General features: G+C 41.7%; 1 protein-coding gene across 15 annotated transcripts in view; it reads right to left on the bottom strand.

Annotated features, from left to right (window-relative positions):
* GULP1 (GULP PTB domain containing engulfment adaptor 1) overlaps positions 1–25,594 on the bottom strand; it is a 1,103,506-nt gene that overhangs the window by 161,536 nt on the left and 916,376 nt on the right. For 14 of the 15 annotated variants that reach the window (XM_056535167.1, XM_056535165.1, XM_056535168.1 and 11 more), the window contains 2 exons: positions 15,764–15,880; positions 8,670–8,762 (listed from right to left, as the gene is read on the bottom strand). In XM_056535167.1, coding sequence (XP_056391142.1) covers positions 8,670–8,762; positions 15,764–15,880 — 210 coding nt within the window. The remainder of the gene's footprint in view (positions 1–8,669; positions 8,763–15,763; positions 15,881–25,594) is intronic. The other variant, XM_056535176.1, reaches the window with a different exon arrangement.

The following is a 25,594-nucleotide window of genomic DNA, read 5'->3' as shown; positions in this document are numbered from 1 at the left end:
GCACGTATGAGTACGTCCCTGGGTCTTAAGGAACAGGCACATACTCATAAGTCCATGGGAATTTCGAATCCCGCCGCGCGGGTTGCGAAACCGGACGATTTCAGCAGGCATCCTAGGCGATCGCAGCAGATCGTCCGCGAAATCGCGCGGGCGATCTGCGGTGATTCCGGTCGTTAGGGTCGGTGGTGACCTGATGACCCGGAACTAGTTGGTGATTGGTGGTGTACGATACACCGCCAATCACCTGCCGTTGCTGGGGAGAGGTGACAATACTGTCACGTCCCCAGCAATGCTGCTATTGGCTGGCGATCGTCCAGCCAATAGCAGTGCGGAAGAGGAGGGGTTAACGGTCCCTTCCCGCTCCTGCACCCGCTCTGTGTTCAGTCAGCGGGTGCAGCAGTGAGGAGAAGACCGTGGATCCCCCCTCGGAGCTCCGGAGCCCCCTCACCAGTTTTAGAATAGGGACAGCGGATTGCAGGGACAGGTAGGGGTTAAAGTAAAAAAAGGAACCCCCCCCCCCTGATAGGTCCCCCAGGGTCCTATTAGGGTCTGATCCCTTACCCCAGGTCCTATTCAGGGAGCTGGGTGCACCACCCCTTTTTTTTGGGGGCCACAGCTTTTTCTATTACTGAAGTACACGTTTTAAAAGCACCAAGCAACACACACTACATACTTCCCCCCCCCCCCCCGCACACACCCCCTCCCCTCTGCCACTGCACTCCGCCCGCCACCGTAGAAAAAAGGTGATGGCCCGCCGGGCATTTCCGGCAGCAGATGCTTGCTCTTTTTTACCCTCCGACTCAGAATCTGTCAGTGAGGACGAGGAAGATCCTTACATTTTCTTCCTCACCCTCCTCATCATCTAGTAGTGGTGATGAGTCCCCTGTACGGCGGCGGAGCCGCCGCCGGGCGAGGCCACGCACTGACATTAGTACGAGTGGCAATGCCGCTCGTAATAGGAGTCTGGCCCCCCAGACAAGTGCACCGGAGCCCCCTTCCGTAGACCCTGTCTGGAGCCCCCAGAGGGTTATCAGCCACGGATTCCTGAGTTTGTTGGTGACTCAGGAATCCGGTTTGACACGGCTGGGTTCACTGATCTGGACTTTTAAAAGTTTTTTTTTCAGTGACCGCCTGGTCAATCACATGGTGGAGCAAACAAACTTGTATGCCCAGCAGTTCATTGCCCACCACCCCAATTCGCTTTTGGCCATGCCCAATGAATGGCGCGCCATTGATGCAGCGGAAATGAGGACATTTTGGGGCCTCAAGCTGCATATGGGCTTGGACAAAAAACAAAGTGCTCGTCATTACTGGAGCGGGGACGTCCTCTACCAGACCCCGCTTTACAGTATGGCGATGACTCTTATCAGTTTTAAGGGGAGACTCATCTTCCGCCAGTATATTCCCTCGAAGCGGGCGCGGTATGGCATGAAGCTCTATAAACTTTGCGAGAGTACCTCCTGGTACACTTGCAAGTTTAGAGTATATGAGGGACGAGATTCCCGTATTGAACCCCCAGAATGTCCCTCCACTCTGGGTGTTAGCGGGAAAATTGTTTGGGACCTTATGCACCCATTGCTGGATAAGGGTTACCACGTGTACGTGGACAACTTTTATACCAGCATCCCTCTGTTAAAATCCCTTTCCGCCAGATCCACGTCCGCTTGTAGGACTGTGCGGAAGAACCAGAGAGGCCTCCCTCTAAATTTGGTCCAGACGCCTATCCCTAAGGTTGAGTCCCGTGCCCTGATCCATGATAACCTGTTGTTGGTCAGGTATAAGGATAAGAGGGATGTCCTTATACTCACCACTATTCATGGGAACTGCAGCACCCCTGTCCCTGTGCGAGGTACCGTGGGACCAGTCCTCAAGCCCGATTGTATTCTGGACTACAATTGGTATATGGGGGGAGTTGATCTCTCAGATCAAGTCCTTAAGACATATAACACCATGCGGAAAACACGGGCATGGTACAAAAAAGTTGCGGCCTACATGGTACAGGTTGTCATGTACAACGCTTTTGTACTATCCCAGTACGCTGGCAACACAGGGACACACCGGGAAAGAGCAGGCCGGACTTCCCAAGGGTCTGGAGTTATAGGCGCCAGGATCGTCCCAGGCCAACACTTTCCAGGTGTGATCCCCCACAGTGGAAAGAAGGGACAAACCCAGAAAAGATGCAGAGTGTGTAGCAGGAGGGGGATACGGAAGGACACCACGTATCAGTGCGACACTTGCCCATATAATCCGGGCCTCTGCATAGGCTGCTTCAGGGAGTATCACACTTCCATGGAGCACAAAATTTTCCCTTTTCAGTTTAATTTTCCATAATTTGACCAATTTGACCAATTTTCCATAATGTACCAAGTCCAGAGTACATTCCAAATTCTTAACCTCCTAAAACCACTAAATTGCCCCAAAAAAAACTGAAAAAAAAAAAAAACCTGATAAGACCTCTGGGGGTGTTTTTTCAAAAATGGGTCATAGGTCACTGAGTCACTATCATCGGGGACTTTTATATGTTGCCTCAAATGCGCAGCGCTCTCTCTCCACCTGAGCGGGTGCGCATTTGAGGCAACAGGCTAGGGACGGCCACACAAATCACATTCCCAGAATGATGACTCAGAGCATAGGGTTTGGTGTGGGCATATTTTTTTACTTTTGGCTATGCTCTGGGTCATCATTATGGGAATATATCCTGTTTTATGATAGTTTTCTGGCCCACTGTACCCCTTATTACGGGCCTATGTACCCCACCTGTCTACCCCAGTTATGGCCCGTTGTCCCCCATAGTGTTCCCCTATTTTGGAGCTCAGTGCTCCCCATTAATTCTCCTTGAGGGGGGGTCCCACATCCTGGCTGCTATAATAAGCTCAAGGCCCCTGACTGACCTCCCACTCCAAGACCTGGTGTGCACCCGCAGAGCGAAAATCATCAAAAATTAAGGTATGTCCTTATTCCAAAGAAATGTATTAACAAATTTTGGGGGGTCTTTTCTGCTATTAACCCATGTAAAATTTTGGGGAAAACCCACATTTTAGTGAAGAGAATTTTTTTTTTTACATATGCAAAAGTCATGAAACCCCTGTGGGGTATTAAGGCTTACTTTACCCCTTGTTACGTTCCTCAAGGGGTCTAATTTCCAAAATGGTATGCCATGTGTTTTTTTTTGCTGTCCTGGCACCATAGGGGCTTCCTAAATGCGACATGCCCCCCTTTTCAGCAAAGTTTGCAAATGTGACTCCTTCTCTTCTGAGCATTGTAGTATGCCCGTATTGCACTTGATGTCCACTTATGGGGTACCTTCATACTCAGAAGAAATGGGTTACAAATTTTGGGGAGTCTTTTCTGCTATTAACCCTTGCAAAAATGTGAAATTTGGGGGGGGGAAACACACATTTTAGTGAAACTTTTTTTTTTTTTTTTTTTTACATATGCAAAAGTCGTGAAACCCCTGTGGAGGCTCACTTTATCCCTTGTTACCTTCCTCGAGGGGTCTAGTTTCCAAAATGGTATGCCATGTGGGTTTTTAAATTTTTTTTTTTTTTGCTGTTCTGGCACCATAGGGGCTTCCTAAATGCGACATGCCCCACGAGCAAAATTTGCTCTCAAAGCCAAATATGACTCCTTCTCTTCTGAGCATTGTAGTACGCCCGTAGTGCACTTCAGGTCAACTTATGGATTGCCTCCATACTCAGAAGAGATGGGGTTACACATTTTGGGGGGTATTTTCTGCTATTAACCTTTGCAAAAATTTGAAATTTGGGGGGAAACACACATTTAAGTGAAGAAAAAACATTTTTTTTACATACGCAAAAGTTGTGAAATCCATGTGGGGTATTTAGGCTCACTTTATTCCTTGTTATGTTCCTCAAGGGGTCTAGTTTCCAAAATGGTATACCATGTGTTTTTTTTTTTTTTTTTTTTTTTTACTGTTCTGGCACCATAGGGGCTTCCTAAATGCAACATGCCCCCGAAAAACGTACTCTGCAAAATCCCCTTGTCGCTCCTTTGCTTCTGAGCCCTCTACTGTGCCCGTCGAACACTTTACATAGACATATGAGGTATGTGCTTACTTGAGAGAAATTGGGCTACAAACACAAGTATACATTTTCTCCTTTTACCCCTTGTAAAAATTCAAAAATACAAGAACATGCAAGATTAAAAAATTAAGATTGGGAATTTTCTCCTTCACTTTGCTGCTATTCCTGTGAAACACCTAAAGGGTTAAAACGCTGACTGAATGTCATTTTGAATACTTTGGGGGGGGGGTTCAGTTTTTATAATGGGGTCATTTATGGGGTATTTCTAATATGAAGCCCTTCAAATACACTTCAAACCTGAACTGGTCCCTGAAAAATAGTGAGTTTGAAAATTGTGTAAACAATTGGAAAATTGCTGCTGAAATTTGAAGCTCTCTGGTGTCTTCCAAAAGTAAAAACTTGTCAATTGTATGATGCAAACATAAAGTAGACATATTGGAAATGTGAATAAAAAATTTTTTGGGGGGGAATATCCATTTTCCTTGCAAGCAGAGAGCTTCAAAGTTAGAAAAATGCAAAATTTTCTATTTATTCATAAAATTTGGGGATTTTTCACCAAGAAAGGATGCAAGTTACCACAAAAATTTACCAACATGTTAAAGTAGAATATGTCACGAAAAAACTATCTCGGAATCAGAATGATAACTAAAAGCATTCCAGAGTTATTAATGTTTAAAGTGACAGTGGTCAGATGTTCAAAAAACGCTCAGGTCCTAAGGTGTAAAATGGCCTGGTCCTTAAGGGTTTAAATGTATAAATTTTCCTGCATGTAGTTATGATTTTTTCCAGAAGGTCGACAAAATCAAACCTATATAAGTAGGGTATTCTTTTAATCGTATGGACCTACAGAATAAACATAAGGTGTCATTTTTACCGAAAAATGCACTACTTAGAAACGGAAGACCCCAAAAGTTACAAAACAGCGGGTTTTTTTCCACTTTGTCTCACAATGATTTTTTTTCCGTTTCGCCGTAGATTTTTGGGCAAAATGACTGACTTCATTACAAACTAGAATTGGTGGCACAAAAATTAAGCCATCATATGGATTTTTAGGTGCAAAATTGAAATTGATTTTTTAAAGGCAAGGAGGAAAAAACGAAAATGCAAAAAACGGAAAAAACCCTCGGTCCCTAAGGTGTTAAATGGGAATTTGATAACTTTATGTAATGATTCACCTTGGTTCTGGCAAAAGGGTTAAGTTCTCTGGTGTTTAGCTAAAGTATCATATGTTGCTGTACCCAGGCCTATCATGGGGCTTGGACATAGAGCCAATCTCATCTGGTCTCTGGAGTCCACACCCTTCTTCTGCAGTAGCTCTTGTATACTCCTTGCTTGTTTAATCCTGTTTATTCTGACCTCGGCTTGTGACATTGCTTATTGGTAACCTTGCTGCTACCTCGGTTTGGATCTGTTTTGTGTGTTTATCCCCTGTGTTTTGGTTCTTGTACTTTGCTTGTTATCTCTTTGTACCCAGACTTGCTTTCCTGTGTACTGTGTTGTTTATTGTTATGCACGTTGTTATGCCCCTGCAATTACTGAAAGTAGGGACCACCATCCATTTGAGGATCCATCATTTAGGATGGATACTCAAATCATTTAGGGTGGACACTGAATAGTGGCTGTGGGTGAGCTTAGGCTGCACATAGCCCAGCCCTATGTGACACTTTATGTGCCTTTTCTGGAGCATTTGAACAATTTTTCTGTATTTGAATGTTTGTACGTATTTAATAAAGTGCAATTCTTTTGCCTGTTCTGCAAAGTTAAGTGTGAAGAGACAATGCACATACTAGCCTAAAACAGGTTCCAGTTAAAGTGTTGTTCTTTCTAGACATATTTTTATATAAAACTTTTTTTAGCAACTTTTTTAGCAAAAGTCAAAATTATAAATTCCCCTCCCCTGCCCCCAAATATTTATAATAACAAAGATAACGTAGGGCTGAAAATAAAAGTATTGTAATATAGATAAATCTGAAATAGAAATAGTGCGGGCAGGCACCGACCACTGGGATAGATCACAGTACAGCAGCCAATCCTGTCAATGTAAGTAAGCATGTGCATGGTAGCTGGCTTACTGAGCTAGTTAGAGAAGTTAGTGTCTGCTGTAGCTAGGAGATATTTGTGTGTATGTGTCCTGGCTCTGATGTTCCAGTCACCAGGTTACCACTGTTCCCTAGCTACTTTGTGCCCCTTGGTAACTGTAACCTCTTAGATAGCTCACCCCTTCTCTTAAGCCTCTCTATGCATCCATTTCATCCCAGAGGTTGGTGCCCATCTACACATGTTCTACTTTAGATTTATTTACATAAACTCCTAATACTTTTTAAAAGGGTTTGCCCACCTTGTGTTTTCTGCTCCGTGCATCTCTCCATCCCACTCCACTGGTTTTGGGAGGGACCTCAGAAGGTGTTGGAGCTATGCAGGGAGCTTTCTTGGTTGTAGGCTCTCCTGCCTTGCCACCTTCTGTGCGTGACAAGCTTATCACAGATAATACAGTGTACAGAAACAATACACAGGCCCTGAAGCCATCTTTGATGAGCCTATCACACACAGAAGGTGGCCCAAGCAGGGGAGACCACTCCCACTATTCCAATCACCGGGCTCTCTGCAACTATGCAAAGGGTGTGTTGTCAGCAGCCCGACAATCTGCTTCAACAGTGGAGTGATGGTCGGTATCCTAGGGCAACAAATTGTAAACAATGAGAACAGAGAATTGGCAAAACATAAAAAGTCATCAGTTTTGCTAATAACATGTATTTGCAAAATTGCTCACATTTGTGTTAACTTCAAAATAAATGGTTATGTAGGAAATGGAAACCCCTTTAACTTTCAGCTTCACATTACCTTTGTCTTTATAAACGCATTGGTGTGCTTAAGTGAATAAAATTGTAGGACATAGTAATGGGATAATTTCTGCAAAGATCAGCATTCGGGCCCTGCCCACCAATTAGAATTTAAAACGCAGTTTTAGCACCTTTTTCTGTTATAGTACAGGTATATAATGGAGGATGTCATAATATAGGGTACACTGGAATGGTAGAATTTATCAAAAAAGCATTGTTCCTTTTTATATAGTTGATTTCTTTAACTTTTTGATTTTATATATTTTATTTGTTCTTATAATTTATTTTAAATGCATAATAGTATCTATAAAATCCTTGAGTGGGTTCTTAGAGAAAAAGAGGGACTTTGCAGCTCCAAACTCAAGCTTCATCTTTTTTTTTACTCATTTGTGAACCTATACATTGGAATCCTAGTGATGGAGTCCCAGCAAAACTGCAATCACACAAGCAACTCAAACCAAAGGGTTTTCATTTTACAAAACTCTACACTGTGTCCATCTCTACCCCCCCCCCCCCCCCCCACTCCATACTTTTTTCTCGGTCAATAGAATAAAATGAGGAATGAACAGAATAAAATGAGGTGCTATCCTCTTCTTATTTAAATACTATATATATAATGTTATAATGTAGCCAATAACATTCATGTTTTAATTCAAGTTGTTATTGCTATTCCATGGCCTGTATATTTATATATCAAAGCCTATCTACATATTAAACTATCTAGTATGGAATAGTTTACAGTATTAAACAGTATATACTTGTCTCTGAACGCTGCCATGAAAGCCAGACTGTAGGATATTAGGATATCACCATTTTCAAAATGTTGAGTATGTTCTAAGAACTAAAAATTATGTAACTGCATAATAAAATGTTATATATATACAGTCCTTAACACTGAAATTGCAACACCAAGAAGGACAACCCGTAAGGTTATGCTAATCGAGAAAGTTGCAGGTATTGATAAAATCTGCAAATGATCAAATTTTCATGCATCCAGCTCCAATAGGTGGAATGTGTGAGATGCTTCAATGGTATAAACTCCATTTCAAAAGAAGTTTTTTTTCAGCCACATGAGGCCTCAACAACCAGATCAAGTCAATGAAGTATGAATGTGCAATGCTTTAATGCCTCAGAAAACCATTAATAACATTATTCATAGCATGTCAAGGCATGTAAGTGTGTGTATTTCTGCGTGTGATGCTCATCATTCACTCATATTTAAATGGGTATTCCAGGAAAAACTTTTTTTATATAGTCTGGTTCCAGAAAGTTAAACAGATTTGTAAATTACTTCTATTAAAAAATCTTAATCCTTCCAATAATTATCAGCTGCTGAAGTTGAGTTTTCTTTCTGGCAACAGTGCTCTCTGCTGACATCTCTGCTTGTTTCGGGAACTGCACAGAGTAAAAGAGGTTTGCTATGGGGATTTGCTTCTACTCTGGACAATTCCCAAGACAGGTGTCATCGGAGAGCACTTAGACTGAAAAAACAACTCAACTTCTGCAGCTCATAAGTACTGAAAGGATTACATTTTTTATAATAGAAGTCATTTACAAATCTGTTTAACTTTCTGGAGCCTGTTGATATATAATTAAAAGTTTTTTCCTGGATAACCCCTTTAACATGTCTATTGATGGTTTTTCTTCTTGATCTTGCAATTTCAACGTTGATCAGTGTAGTTATATCTATTTTTTTTTTTTTTTTATTGTATAACTAAACATCTTTATTTGCAATATTATATGTAAATAGTTATAGATAGAAATGTTACAGTAATCAGTTCCTTACAGGTGAGAAGGTTAAATCAGTTATTCTTAACTGGTTCTCCAAATCTTGCACTTTATATTTTAGTTCTGTATTTTCTGTTTCTAGTTCCTGAATCTGCAACATAAGCGCATCCAAAATTAAAATATATAACGTTGTACATAAATTCATGCATCTTGTAGCATAATTTATTATGTGATGAATGTAAATAAGCATTTTCATTTTAACAAACTTTGTATGTGTGTAAATTTCACCCCAGGCCTTTATGCACCATTTAGACTGTTCACTTTATCATTCCTTCAAGACTGCTGCTGTTTAATCTGTGGACAGACACGAGAAAATTGTGCACTTTTATGTCTGTGTGTGTGTGTGTGTGTGCGCGCAGAGTATGGCAGACACCATAGACATTAAGCTCTGCCCATCAGCTCTGGGAGAACTGAAAATTAAAGATAAGACCTGCAGAGGAAGAAGTTGCTAAAAGTTATTTAGGCCAGAAGTAGTGTTGCTTTTGATATACACAGCTTATCCAGAAAGGACATGTACTCTTAACAACATTGTACAAATTGAACAATTATGAAACAAAGGGATACATTTAAGTTGCTAAGAATCCCCCTCTCACATCTGAAACCTGGAATGCATCCGACTACCAAGTCATACATCAAAGTGATGGCCAAGCATATGTGTAGCCTTCTACACGGAAGTATGTTAGAGTTGTGGAAATAGACAAGCCAGAACTGAAAAGCCACATGAATGCAACTCCATCTCCTCTTGGCTGGATAGAATTGTTAAATAACCTTTAACCCCTTAACGACCAGGGACGTAAATGTACGTCCTGGTTTGGCAGTACTTTGCGCACCAGGACGTACATTTACGTCCTGTGTATGACCGCGAGCATCGGAACGGTCCTCGCGTCATACACGGCAGTTTCCGGCTGCTAGGAGCAGCCGGAGACCCGCCGGTAAAGGCCAACATCCGTGATCGGGCGGATGTCTGCCATTAACCCCTCAAATGCCGTGATCAATACAGCAGTGCGGTACTTTGAATGAATGATTGGATGGCCCGCATTGCTGCCATGGCGATCTGATCATCCAGCATGGCGGCCGGAGGTCCCCTTACCTGGCTCCGGCCATCTCCCGGGGTCTTCTGCTCTGGTCTGAGATCGAGCAGTCCAGAGCAGAAGATCACCGATAATACTGACCAGTGCTATGTCCTATGCATAGCACTGAACAGTATTAGCAATCAGATGATTGCTATAGATAGTCCCCTATGGGGAGTAGAAAAATGTGTATAAAAAAAAAAAAAAAAAAAAAAAAAAAAAAAAGGTGAAAAATCCCCTCCCCCCAATAAAAATGAAAATTGTATGTTTTGCCCATTTTACCCCGTATTTTTTTTTTTTTTTTATAAACACATTTGGTATAGCCGCATGCATAAATTTCCGAACTATCAAAATATAATGTTAATGATCCCGTACGGTGAATGGCGTAAACGTAAAAAAAAAAAAAAAATCCAAAAATGCTGCTTTTTTGGTCACATTTTATTAAATAAAATTATAAAAAATTATCTAAAAGTTTTATATATGCAAATGTGGTAGCGATAAAAAGTACAGATGACGGCGCAAAAAATAAGCCCTCATACCGCCCTATATATGGAAAAATGAAAAAGTTATAGGTGGTCAAAATAGGGCAATTTTAGATTACTGATTTTGTACAAAAAGAGAAGCGATACAAAAATATAAGTAACTAGCCATGGGTATCATTTTAATCGTATTGACCCACAGAATAAAGAACACATGTCATTTTTACCGTAAAGTGTTTAGTGTGAAAACTAAACCCTCCAAAATGTGCGAAATTGTGGTTTTCATTAAAATTTCCTCCCTAAATTTTTTTGTGTTCGCCGTACATTTATAGTAAAATGAGAGGATTCATTACAAAGGACAATTGATCACACAAAAAACAAGCCCTTATATGGGTCTGTAGATGGAAATATAAAAGAGTTATGGATTTTAGAAGGCGAGGAGGAAAAAACGAAAACGCTAAAATAAAATTGCCCTGGTCCTTTAAAGGGGTACTCCGGCGCTTAGACACCTTATCCCCTATCCAAAGGATAGGGGATAAGATGCCTGATCGCGGGGGTCCCGTGGCTGTGGACCCCCGTGATCTTGCACACAGCACCCCAGTTCAAATCAGTCCCCCAGTTCGCTCCGGGTCTGATTACCGGCGACCACGGGGTCAGCGGCGTGTGATGTCATGCCTCCACCCCCCGTGTGACGTCATGCTCCGCCCCTCAATGCAAGCCTATGGGAGGGAGCCTGACGCCTCCGCCCCCATGTGACGTCACGCTCCGCCCCTCAATGCAAGCCTGACGCCTCCGGCCCCGTGTAACACCACTCTCCGCCCCTCAATGCAAGCCTATGGGAGGGGGCATGACAGCTGTCATGCCCCCTCCCATAGGCTTGCATTGATGGGCGGAGCATGACATCACACGGGGCGGAGGCGTGACGTCACACGCCGCTGGCCCCGTGGTCACGGTAATCAGACCCATTTGCTCCGGGGACTGATTTTAACTGGCGTGCTGCGTGCAAGATCATGGGACCCCCGCGATCAGGCATCTTATCCCGTATCCTTTGGATAGGGGATAAGATGTCTAAGCACCAGAGTACCCCTTTAAGGTTAAAATGAGTAGAGAAAGAAATCCCGGCACTCACAGTAATCTTCTGCCAAATGTGGTGTGTTTATTTACACGGTGCTAAATACAAAGGACGCGTTTCGGCCAAAGCCTTATTCAGACTGAATAAGGCTTTGGCCGAAACGCGTCCTTTGAATTTAGCACTGTGTAAATAAACACACCACGTTTGGCAGAAGATTACTGTGAGTGCCGGGATTTCTTTCTCAACTTGTTCTGCAATTGTCCTCGTTCACCACAACAGAACTCGAGTGCCGACCCTTTCCACATTTCCAGTATCTTAAGGTTAAAATGGGCTTGGTCCTTAAGGGGTTAAAGGAATCCTTATTTTTCTGACAGGTGGGGTCCAAAAGTCAGTGTATACATTAGACATGTAAATAGTGACTACCGGGGACAAAATAGGAAAATTTATATTTAAATACAAGCCACTTCTCTCATACATTCCTACTTAAAAGAAGCATTCCAAGTTAAAGTTAAATTAAATTATCCCCTATCCAAAGGATAGAGAGTAAATGTCAGATCGCAGGGAATCCTATTGCTTGGATCTTCCCTTGTTTACAGAATGGGGTTTAGACTCCCTTTTTTTTTTTTTTTTTTTTTTTACATGAAAGGAGCAGCAGCAAAGAAGCTTGGGCCCCTTTCTGAATTTGACACTTATCACCTATCCACAGGATAGGGGAAAAGTGTTAAATTGCAGGGTGATAAGATCCTATTGTAATTTTTAAGTATTCATTTTTTGTGACAATTTAGCATGTGCCTTTCTAATAAACTAACTGCTAACCAACATTCCCAGTTCTTTACATAAGGAACTTGCTATAACTGCATATTTCACTTCACATGATAACATATGGATTTTTTTGGCCAGCCCTACAATTTCAAGATGTGTATTAAAAGGCAAAGGATCAAAGAATGACAGCTATTGCCCCAAGCAGTCAATGTGCTAACATAACTTACCCTTTTATCTTTAATCACACACAATATTATATTTATTTATAGGAGGCTGAATGCATCCATAGATACATTCTTTTGGATGGAAAAACATTTATATATTAATGCAACCAACACATGGATCATGGATGATTATTTTATGTTTCACTGCATAAAATTCTCCATTTTGCTTCCATAATCCAAAAACAATGTTCATTCAAATTGCTAGCCAATAACTTCTCTTTGGTGAACATCAGGGGCATCGTTAGAGGGGCTAACAGGGCTATAGCCCTGGGTCTGTGGCCCATAGCCCCGGGTCTCAGGATGTCACACTTTTTTTTGCCACCACTGATTTAAGACAGTGGTGGCTCATGGGAGGTGGTGTGACGTGCAGTGCAGTGTGCAGGCACACCAGATGCTGCGCCTACTGCCCACTTTTACACAGATGTTGCTAGGAGCAGATGTTCCACAAGCTCCTATGCCCTGCCTAGAACTGGCGGCGCAGAGTGGGGAAAAGGCAGACATAGTGTACTGTCCGCCGAGTGCTGCCGCCGGCCAGCTGATCTTCTCATGCAGGTGAGTGAATGAACGCGGGCAGGGGGGGAAGACTGAGTCAGTTGTTGGTGACAGGTCCTCGGGTTGAGGGGAGTTTGGATGGTGTAGATGTCTGCATGTATATGTTTGATGTGTGCATGTATTTATGTATGATGTATGCATGTATGGTGTGTGCATGTATTTATGTATGATGTGTGTATGTTTGTATGATGCATGCATGTATGATTGTGTGTACAGTGACCCCCCCCCCCCCCCGACCTACGATGGCCCCGACATACGATCATTTCAACATACGATGGCCTTTCAGAGGCCATCGCACGTTGAAGGCAGCATCAACATACAATGCTTTTGTATGTCGGGGCCATCGCATAAACGGCTATCCGGCACCGCAGACTGCTTCAGCTGCCACCGGATAGCCGTTTACTGTGCCCCGTGTGGTCCGCTGACGATCACTTACCTGTCCTTGGGGCTCCGGCGTGTCCTCTTCGGGATCCCCTGCATCGTCAGCGCTCTCAATCGTCATCATCACGTCGCTGCGCACGCCGTCCCGTCATCCAATAGAAGCGGCGTGCATAGCGACGTGATGGCGGCAACGGAGAGCGAGGATGCCGGGGAAGCAGAGGCCTTGCCAGAGCGTCGGGGAGACCCCGGTGACAGCGATGGAAAGCGACATCCAGGGCAGCGGTGACGAGCGGTGACGGTCCGGAGCGGCGGGGAAACGTGAGTATAACCTCCAAAACCAGCGGTCTTCGAACTGCGGACCTCCAGATGTTGCAAAACTACAACTCCTAGCATGCCCGGACAGCCGCTGGCTGTCTGGGAATGCTGGGTGTTGTAGTTTTGCAACATCTAGAGGTTCGCAGGTTGTAGACCACTGTCCTATACTTTACATTGCATCCCTCAACATACGATGGTTTCAACAAACGATGGTCCATTTGGAACAGATTACCAACTTGCATTTAAATTTTGTCAGCAGCCCACACCATGTGTGCATGATAGGGTACCTCCAGCCTTTCCAAAAATACCAACTCCCAGCATGCCCGGACAGCCTTTGGCTGTCTGGGCTAGGAGTTCTAGTTTTACAACAGCTGGAGGCACTTTGGTTGGGAAACACTGGCCTAAGCAATAATAGGGGCACAGGAAAATAAAAATAAAAATCTATGCTCACCTATCCCGGTCCCTATAGATTTGCCATAGCTCCCATTCTCCTCTGTGGGGTCCCGGTATCGTCTTTCTGCCCCCAGCCAAGTGCTGGTCTCCGGACCTTTCCCGCTCAGCCAATCAGTGGATGCAGCGGTTTTACGTGTCAGGCTTGCGATTGGCTGAGTGGGAAAGGTCCTGAAACCAGCATTTATCGGGGGGGGGACTGCATGGAGGAGAAAGGGATCTGCGGGGGACCGGGGCTAGGTATGCATCAGGTGTTTTTTTTTTTTTTGTTTTCCCCTTGTCGGGCACTTTAAAGGAGAAATGCAATGGAAAACTTTTTTACCTTCCCCTGTACCCGGGCTGCAAAAAAAAGAAAAAAAACCTTTACCTCACCTTCCTACGTTCCCCCGTTGCGCTGGCGAATCGGCGTCTCCTTCCCCCGGTTCCCTGCTTCTTAGGCTCGGAACGTCACACACTGGTCAGCGTATTGCCAGCCACAGCGGTGTCCCGCCTCTGCCGGTGATAGGCTGAGCGTACTGTCATGTAAGGAGCCAGCCCGAGCCAACCACAGTGTGATGTTCCGAGCCTAAGAAATAGGGACCTGAGCAGTGCCGGAGGAACGGGACGCCGATATTGGCGCAATGGGGGAATGTAGGAAGGTGAGTTAAAGTTTTTGTTTTTTTTGCAGCCTGGGCACATGGGAAGGTAAGTTTTCCACCGCATTTCTCCTTTAATGGGGGAGAAATGTGCTAGGGAGGGGGAGAAATGTGACATGGAGGGGAAGAAGTCTGAGGGACATTTTGGTGGGTTGTGGGGGGGGGGGGGGTTGGGATGAAGAGCCTGAAGCAAGACTCAGGGGTCTGGAGGGGGACAGAGGAGTCTGGTGGAGGGGGACAAAGGGGTCTGAGAAGGGTAAAAGAGGGGTCTGGAGAGGGGAAAAAGAGCGGTCTGAAGGAGGACAGAGGCGTCTGGAGGAGAAAGACTGAGGGGTCTGAAGAAGGACAGTACAAGGGTGGGATTCTGTCGAACTGAGAAGAAAGTGTGTGGAAGTATTATTATTACAGGTACAGTGTGTGGCAGGAGGCGAGGTTTCTGGTAGGGTTATATTCAGGGGGCATGATGTCTGACAGGGTTATATTCAGGTGGCACAGTTTCCAGCAGGATTTTAATGCTTATTGCCTTTATACAGCGGATGAGGATCTGTTAACAAATTAAGGAACCAATGATGTCCAGGTGTCAGACTCTGCAGAGAAGATGGAGCTGGAACAAGTCCTGGTGCCTGGACCAGATGAAAAAGAAAAGACAACAGAGAAGACGTCACTCAGGTCGCTGATATCATTGTGTACTCTATAGACTGTCCCATCAGAGCTGTAGTCACTTGTAAGTTCTGCAGTTATGATGTGTGACAACGTTCCCCAATCTGTGGCTCTCCAGCTGTTACAAAACTACAACTCCCATAATGCCTGAGGCTCTTCAGGAATGATGGGAGTTGTAGCATTACAACAGCTGGAGAGCAACTTGAACTGATGTGATTGGTTAGGGTCATAGCAGTCATACCGCCACCTAAAAAATGGGCTGCTTATGCCAAAATGCCCATGCTTGGTTTTGGTCCCAGTCCAGCCCTGTCGCAGGCCATGGGCGTGTTTGAAGGTGTGGTTAGGGGTGGGGTTAGGGGCAAGGTTGGGCTGTGGGCTCTAGCCCCCGGTCTTTTGGAGACCTAGCAATGACCCTGGTGAAGATACATGTAAGAATCTGACAGTATACATACACTTCTTATCCAGATCATGCAATAACATCACAAGACTTACCCTTTTTTGCAAGCTTGCTATTTGTTTTCTTGTTTCAACATCTTTTCCTCCAGACTCTAGAAACTTTCTATATGCTAGATCAAAGGCTTGACCAATTGTTAATGTTATCTCTTCAGCCTTCAATAAAACAATGAAATAAAAAACAGTTTACAAATTGTTTGCAGTACTTACAGTATGTCTTTTTATGTTCTTTTAAATTACTTGAACAAACAATAATTGCTGCATATTTAAAGTAGTGGTTGTAGTGATAATGAAAATGTGTTGTAAGTGTAGGGCAGAAGAATTAATAGGGATTGACTCTTTTGTTGACCTGAAAGAAAATGTCATGATATGCCTTTCCAGATGGTTCTGAGCTTAGCCTGAACATGGCATCTGCAACAAAAAACCTGTGTACTTTGATTTAATGAGTCCTATAACTCACCTGTAATAAAAAATATTTAACTAAATAGGCTTAAGTTGTCCCTTGTTCTAAAAACAAGGGTGCAGAGTTAGAGGGAGCCCTTACCTTCACCATTTATCCTCTCATGGAGGTATAGTCATTAAATGGCAAAAGTTTAGGTCAATGACCTGATCTTAACACATGTTGCCCAGTGAGGCTCCAATAGAGAAAATATCAGTGCAACTGTGCAATTCAGTAAGACACACATCTAAGGATTACCTTATTCAATTGCACCTTCCCCACTTACCATTCAGTTCCAGGTATTGCTCCAGTGCAACTTTTGCACCTGCTTGCTCTACTTAGCTATATGACAGTGACCCCCAGGCCATGGCATGGCTTTATAAATCAGCATCAGCTGGAACTTAGTTAATTCTCATATAGATATATTTTCTTTAAAAAAATATGTCTTGGGGACAGAGTCATTTTTCCTATAACTCAGTGACATGACAATATACACTGCTCAAAAAAATAAAGGGAACACTAAGATAACACATCCTAGATCTGAATGCATGAACTTTACACAGTTGAATGTGCTGACAACAAAATCACACACATTTATCAAAGGAAATCAATTGTATCTACCCATGGAGGTCTGGATATGGAGTCACACTCAAAATCGAAGTGGAAAACCACACTACAGGCTGATCCAACATTGATGTAATGTTCTTAACCTGTTCGGGACCACGGGCATATGGGTATGTCCTTGCACCCTTGTACTTATATATGTAAACTGGCTCCAGAAAGTTAAACAGATTTGTAAATTACGTCTATTAAAAAATATTAATCCTTTCAGTACTTATGAGCTGCAGAAGTTGAGTTGTTCTTTTCTGTCTAAGTGCTCTCTGTTGAGACCTGTCTCGGGAACTGTCCAGCGTAGAGGCAAATCTCCATAGCAAACCTCTTCTACTCTGTGCAGTTCCCGAGATAAGAAGAGATGTCAGCAGAGAGCACTGTTGCCAGACAGAAAATAACAATTCAACTTCAGCAGCTGATAATTATTAGAAGGATTAAGATTTTTTAATAGAAGTATTTAACAAATCTGTTTAACTTTCTGGAGCCAGTTGATATAAAAATATTTTTTTTTCTTCCTGGAATACCCCTTTAAGGACCAAGGGCGTATCTGTACACCCGTGGGAATTTCGATCCCCACCGCTAGCCGGAAGGGGATTGGACCAGGATGCCTGCTGAAATCATTCAGCAGGCATCCCGTGCAAATGCCGGGGGTCCTGAGAAAAGTGGTGCGGAAGTGTTTTCCAATCCCAACCATTGTGCCTCTAGCTGTTGCATAACTGCAACTCCCAGCATGCACAGTCTGTCAGTGCATGCTAGGAGTTGTAGTTTCCCCCTCCCCCCCATGTGAATGTACGGGGGTTTACAACAAGTTTCCCGCTTCAAGTTTGAGATGCAGCAAATTTTCCACTGCAGGGGGAAACTCACTGTAAACTCCTGCTCGTGTGAATGTACCCTAAAAACACTACACTAACCCTAAATAAAGAGTAAAAACACTACGTATACACTACACCCTTACACTGCCCCCCCCCCCACCCCAATAAAAATTAAAAACGTCTTGTACGTCAGTTTTTCCAAAATGGAGTTTCCAGCTGTTGCAAAATAACAACTCTCAGTATTGCCAGACAGCCATTGGGGAATGCTGGAGACACCCTGTTTGGGGAAAGTATTTTTGGTGGAGGAGGCAAGTGTAGCGCTTGCATCTGGGTACACCCCAATGAAAATCCCTAATTTAGGCCTCAAATGCACATGGCGCTCTCTCACTTCAGAGCCCTGTCATATTTCAAGGCAACTGTTTAGGGCCACACATGGGGTATCGCCATACTCGGGAGAAATTCTGCTACAAATTTTTGGTGTCTTTTTCTCCCTTTACCCCTTATGAAAAGGTAAAGTTGGGGTCTACATCAGCATGTTAGTGTAAAACATTTTTATTTTTACACTAACATGCTGGTGTTGCCCCATACTTTTTATTTCATAAGAGGTAAAAGGGAAAAAAAGCCCCCCAAAATTTGTAACACAATTTCTCCCAAGTTTAGAAATACCCCATATGTGAATGTAAAATGCTTTGCGAGGTGCACAACAAGGCTCAGGAGTGAGAGTGCCATGTGCATTTGAGGCCTAAACTGGTGCACAGGGGTGGCTGCTGGTTACAGCAGTTCTGACATTAACGCAAAAAAATAAATGCCCAGATGTGACCCCATTTTGAAAACTACACCCCTCACAGAATGTAATAAAGGGTATAGTGAGCCTTAACACCACATGTGACTGACAGATTTTTGGAACATTGGTCCGTGAAAATAAAAAATTTAATTTTTCATTTGCACAGCCCACTGTTACAAAGATCTCTCAAACGCTAGTGGGTTGTAAATGCTTGCTACACCCATTGTTACATTCCTTGAGGGGTTTAGTTTCCCAAATAGTGTGCCATGTGGGGTGTTTTTCACTGTTCTTGCACCATGGGGGCTTCCTAAATGAGACCTGCCCCTGAAACACCATTTTAGCAAAATTCGCTTTCCAAAAGCCCAATGTCATTCCTTCCCTTTTGAGCCCTCTAGTGCATCCGCAGATCAATTTACATCCACATATGAGGTATTTCCTTACTCGAGAGAAATGGGGTTTCAAATTTTGGGGACATTTTCCCTTTACCCCTCGTAATAAAAAACTTGTTACGTTCCTTGAGGGGTGTAGTTTCCCAAATAGCATACCATGTGGGGTGTTTTTCGCTGTTCTGGCACCTTAGGGGCTTCCTAAATGTGACATGCCCTGCAAAAACCATTTCAGCAAAATTCGCTCTCCAAAATCCCATTCTCGCTCCTTCTCTTCTGAGCCCTCTAGTGCGCCGACAAAGCACTACACATCCACATAAGAGGTATTTCCTTACTCGAGAGAAATTGGGTTGCACATTTTGCAGGGTTTTTTCTCCTTTTACCCCTTGTAAAAATAAAAAATATATGTCTACAAGAACATGTTAGTGTAAAAAATTAAGATTTTGAATTTTCGCATCCACATTGCTGCTATTCCTGTGAAACACAGGTTAACAAACTTTCTGGATGTAATTTTGAATACGCTGAGAGGTGCAGTTTTCATAATGGGTCCATTATGGGGTATTTTTAACATAGAGACCCTCAAGTTCACTTCAAAACTGAACTGGCCCCTAAAAAATTCAGATTTTGAAATTTACTTGAAAAATTGGAAAATTGCTGCTATACTTTGAAGCCCTCTGATGACATCATAAACTTGAAATGTTTTTACTTTTTGAAGACAACAAAAAGTAGACATATTATATATGTGAATCAATATATAATTTATTTGGGAAGTCCATTTTCCTTACAGGCAGAGAGCTTCAAAGTTATAAAAATGCTAAATTTTAACATTTTTCATGAAATTTTGGAATTTTTCACCAAGAAATGATGCAACTATTGACAAAAAGTAGTTAGAGCGGATGAAGGGGAGGGGATATGATGCTATATTTCTACATATGTATTCATTTTATTTTGTTCTAACAATGTAGCTAAGGTTTCATTCACATCACGTTTGGTACCTCCTAAGCACGGATACTATGGGAAAATGTCAAAATGACATGCCTACGTCCTCCTGTGAGGAAAACCATGGGCCCCATTCATTTCATTGGCTCAACCGTAGTCAGCTAGTGACTATGTTTGGGTCATTTCAAGTTTTTACAAGCTGACTATTCCTGAGCCATTGAAATGGATGTGGCCCATTCTTTTCCGAGCAGGGATACGTTGGCATGTCATTTTGACATTTTCCCAATGTATCCGTGCCTTGGAGGCACCAAAGGTGATGTGAATAAGGCCTAAGTCTGTTATGAAGCCCTCAACTCTTTTTGCGGTGACCAGTTTCTCAGGTAGACAGTAATTCACAGTTCTTATAGTAAAGAGAAAACGTTTTCCTCTCCTGATGAAGTCAGTGCCCCTTGTCTTTTGTTGTTTTCAAATTTATTTTCTATAGTTTTCAAACAGCACCAAATGAATAATGCATGTTCTTTCACAAAGTTGAACAAAAACAGAATGACAATACAACTAACATAGGCTTGTCTAGGTCATGCGTTGTGGCCATCACACCCCCCTATCATAGACTTGCATTAAGGGAGTGGGGTGTGATGTCATGAGGGGGCAGGGCCATGATAACACGATAATCTGGCCCCTGTATCGCCCATCATCAGGCACAGAGCGAAGTTTGCTCTGTGCAGAAGTCTACTGTACATTTAGTCAACAAAAATTTTTCAAAGTCGACTATAATACAGATGACTAAAATATGACTGAAACTAATGTTAATGAACTCAAAAGACCATGGGGGAGATTGGGGAAAATTGGTGTAGAGGAAGAGTGGAGAATAAAACAACACCAGCAAAAAATACTAATTGGGAGCAGTCTCTGATCTAAACCCACTATGAACTATGTGCAATCGATGGTGATATAACTTACACTTAGTGAGTGGCCAAAACATTTACAACCACTCGCATCCAAAAAACGTATCCCATTGTGAATGCTCTTTATGATTCTCTCTTACGATCCTCTTAGTAGGTACTCTTTCTACTTGATCCACAAACAGAAAAAAACAGGAGAGCAGACCATCCAATTCACTTTCAACATATATAAAACAATTCCTGGATTACAATTGCACTTCACTGATGGAAGTAATATAACCACTACTCCCCCCAGGCCAGCACACTTGTTTCAATCAATTGGCATACTCAAGCATTACTCTGATCCGTTATCCTTTTCTTTGTTTGCTGTGTTCACATGAAGCCGCACCGTTCAAACATCCATCTCACTAGGTACATCCTTCTCAACAAAACACCTTTTATTGCTATATAAAAATGATACAAATCCGATGCGTAGCGGGGCTAGCCCCTTCCTTAGGGATTATACAAAGTACTTAAACCATGTACAACCTATATATCTCATTGTTCTCTTCTAACCCAGAAATAACGTACAAAACACCCCGGAACATAAAAAACTTTAAACATCAAGAATTAAAAATTATATTCTTTCCAATGTTTCATTAAAACCACTAAGAGCAACTGTGTTTAACTTAAAAATATAAAGACTTTCCCTCCTGCATAGTGTGGTGAATCTTCTTAAACTCTTTTGTACCTGTTCTACCGGCGTTACTCTAAGCAGATTGGGATTCCCATCATGGACCTGAGCAAAATGCCTTGATATGCTATGCTTTTGATACTTATGTTTATTATTGAAACAATGTGAATTTATTCGGCTCTTGAGTGCCCGTGAGGTCCTACCAACATATTGGATACCACAGGGACACGTAAATTACATAAAGGCTTCTGCAATCAATTTTAGATTTAATATCTATGCTTCACCAGTTGATGCACTAATAATACTTTTGTTCCCAGACTGTATATATTTACTGGTGCCACACTTCTTTTTCTTACACTTATATACTCCCCTTAACAGAGATTTTTTTTTATACTTTTATTTTTACTAACACAAGGATAGGAAGGTGCAATAAGCTGTGCTGCAGTTTTTGCTCTCTAATATATAAATTTAGGTCTCTTACTACTTTCTCCCAACACTTCTTTTACAAAAGGATAATTTACCAGGATTGGCCAATATTTATTCACTGTATTCTACATTTCTTTTGTATTCCTAAAATAACATGTAACAAAAGCTGCTCCATATGCATCATCATTCTTTTCCCTTTTATTCTTCTTTCTTTCTTCTCCTTTCTGCACTTTTTGTTGTTTAATCTGATTCCCTCTATTTATGCCATCTGCCGTTTTTCTTGCACCCTGTACTACTAATTTTGGATATTTTTTTTTCAATAATCTTTATTTCTATAATTTTTGCCTGTTTTTCAAATTCTTTAACCTCTGAACAATTTCTTCTGCTCCTGGCCAGTTGTCCAAATAGGATATTAATTTTCCAGCTTTTTTTAATGTTCGCTTTCATAATGTAGATATCCATTTGCATCAATAGACTTAAAATAGGTTTTTGTGGGTAAACATTCACCCTTAACATGTAACTCTAAATTAAAAAAACAAAATTCTTTCTTTACTGATCGTTTCTGTAAATTGTAACCCCCACTCATTTTAATTAACCCCTCCTAAAAATTATTAAAAAGACTCTAGACTACTTTCCCATATCATAATAGGATTGTCTATATAACGTTTATAAAAATGTTATACATGATTGAAAAACACTTTCCTCAATAAAAAAACCTTGCAAAAAACCTTGCAATGTAGAGATTTGCGAAAACAGGTGCACATTTTGCGCCCATCGCGGTGCAGTAATGTGAGATAAAATTAGCCATTTAAAATAAAAATAATTATGATTGAATATAAAATTCAAACATTGTATAATAAACTATTTCTGGCATTAACCCCTTAATGACCAAGCCCATTTTCACCTTGAGGAACAGGCCAATTTTATTTTTGCATTTTCGTTTTTTCCTCCTCTCCTTCTAAAACCCATAACTCTTTTATATTTCGATCTAAAAACCCATATAAGGGCTTGTTTTTTGCGTGACCAATTGTTCTTAGTAATAAATCCTCTCATTTTACCATAAAATGTACGGCGAACCCAAAAAAAAAATTTTTTAGGGAGGAAATTTTAATGAAAACCAACATTTTGCACATTTTGGAGGGTTTTGTTTTCACACTGTACACTTTACAGTAAAAATTACGTGTTCTTTATTCTGTGGGTCAATACGATTAAAATGATACCCATGGCTAGATACTTTTATATTTTTGTACCACTTTAAAAAAATCAAACTTTTTGTACAAAATCAGTAATCTAAAATCTCCCTATTTTAACAACCTATAACTTTTTCATTTTTCCGTATATAGGACGGTATGAGGGCTAATTTTTTGCGCCGTCATCTGTACTTTTTTTTAGATACCACATTTACATATATAAAACTTTTAGATCATTTTTATAAATTTTTTTAAATAAAATGTGACAAAAAGCAGCATTTTTGGAATTTTTAATTTTTTACGTTTACACCATTCACCGCACGGGATCATTAACATTATATTTTGATAGTTTGGACATTTACGCACGCGGCGATACCAAATATGTTTGTTAAAAAAAATATTTATGCTTTTTGGGGGTAAAATGGGAAAAACTGACAATTTTCATTTTTATTGGGGGAGGGGATTTTTCACTTTTTTTTTTTTTTTTTTTTTTTTAACTTTTTTTTTTTACATTTTTCAACTTTTTTTTTACACTTTTTATGTCCCCATAGGGGATTATCTATAGCAATCCTTTGATTGCTAATACTGTGAAGTGCTATGTATAGGACACAGCACTGCTCAGTATTATCGGTGATCTTCTGCTCTGGTCTGCTCGATCGCAGACCAGAGCAGAAGACCCCGGGAGACGGCCGGAGCTAGGTAAGGGGACCTCCGGCTGTCATGCTGGATGATCGTATCCCCGCGGCAGCGCTGCGGGCTATCCGATCATCCAATCAAAGTGCTGCAATGCCGCAGATGCCGTGATCTGTATTGATCATGGCATCGGAGGGTTTAATGGCGGACATCCGCGTGATCGCGGATATCAGCCATTACGGGTGGGTCCCCGGCTGCTGCTAGCAGCTGGAACCTGCAGTGTATGACGCGAGCACCCTTCCGATGCTCGCGGTCATACACAGGACGTAAATGTACGTCCTGGTGCGGGAAGTCCCACCAAACCAGGACGTACATTTACGTCCGTGGTCATTAAGGGGTTAAAATATCATTTTCAAAAAAATCTGCCACTATCCTAAATCCTTTGTCTTGTGGGATATTGGAATATAAACATAGTACTGTAATTGGAACATCTATAGTACTTAACCATAGATCCTCCTTCCGTTTCATATTTTCTAGCATTGATAAAAGCTGACCTGATTCATGTAAGTAAATATGATGGCATAAAAACCACATAGTTTTGAAGTGTACAACCCACATACTCTACTTGTAAGTGAATCTACACCAGCCACATTGGTCTTCCTTCTAGCTGCACAGTTTTGGAAGGAATAAAAATAAGAGGTGGCTGTATTCTACATGTTCAAATAATCTCTTTCTGATTTATCTAAAACTCCCTTATCACAACCTTTTTGTATTAACTCATCAAATTGTTTCTTAAAAACCTCTGTTGGGTCCTCTTTTAGCTTTCTATAGTAGTATTTCTCATTACTTACAATTCGTAACGCTTCTTCCAAATAATATTCTTTTGATACCACCACAAAGCCCTCCCCGCCTTTATCTGCCTTTTTTTTAATTACAATATCTTCATTTTCTTTCAGAGCTCTTAAAGGGTTACTCCCGTGGAAAACTTTTTTTTTTTTTTATCAACTGGTGCCAGAAAGTTAAACAGATTTGTAAATTACTTCTATTAAAAAATATTAATCCTTCCAATAGCTATTAGCTTCTGAAGTTTTCTGTCTAACTGCTCAATGATGATGTCACGTCCTTACGCTGTGCATGATGGGAGAATATCCCTTGCATGATGGGAAAATATCCCCATAGGAACTGGACAGCTCCCGGGACATGAGTCATCAGAAAGCAGTTAGACAGAAAACAGCAACTCAACTTCAGAAGCTAATAACTATTAAAAGGATTAAGATTTTTTAATAGAAGTAATTTACAAATCTGTTTAACTTTCTGGAGCCAGTTGATATATAAAAAAAAGTTTTTGCCTGGAATACCCCTTTAATCCTTCCAGTACTTTTTAGGGGCTGTATACTAAAGAGAAATCCAAAAAAGAAATGCATTTCCTCTGATGTCATGACCACAGTGCTCTCTGCTGACCTCTGCTGTCCATTTTTGGATCTGTTCAGAGCAGAGGGAAATCCCCATAGCAAACATATGCTGCTCTGGACAGTTCCTAAAATGGACAGCAGAGGTCAGAGCAGCACTGTGGTCAGGACATGAGAGGAAATTAACTTTTTGGATTTCTCTTTAGTATACAGCCCCTAAAAAGTACTGGAAGTATTAAGAGCAGCCGCTCTCGAGATGCGGGGGCACACCACCAACGGCAACTAGTTTCGCGTCACAGACTTGTCGCTTCTTCTGGCCGGTCTATTTGGTCTGCACCTCCACGTAGCTAGGAAGATCTGCCTTTAAGGTCACAGCAGCGCTTTTCACCCCTTGCATTGAGGCTGATATATTGGATTAGCAGTGCCTGGTGCTATATCTGTTCTTGCAAACTTCACAGCTGATTTACAAATCTGTTTAACTTTCTGGCACCAGTTTATTTAAAAAAATAAAAGTTTTCCACGGAAGTACCCATTCTCTCCTTCCTAGTCAGATTCCAAGTTTTTTTTATTTTTAGAATTATTTACATCTATTTGTTTAAATTCATTTAGAACCACTTCATAAAATGTTTCAATAAAATGTCCCCTACTTTGAATAGGATAAAATT

Source organism: Hyla sarda, chromosome 8 (genome assembly GCF_029499605.1).
Source record: "Hyla sarda isolate aHylSar1 chromosome 8, aHylSar1.hap1, whole genome shotgun sequence".
Classification (NCBI taxonomy): Eukaryota; Metazoa; Chordata; class Amphibia; order Anura; family Hylidae; genus Hyla; species Hyla sarda.
Note: the sequence above shows the minus strand (reverse complement) of the source record. Positions and strands in the feature narration are given on the sequence as shown.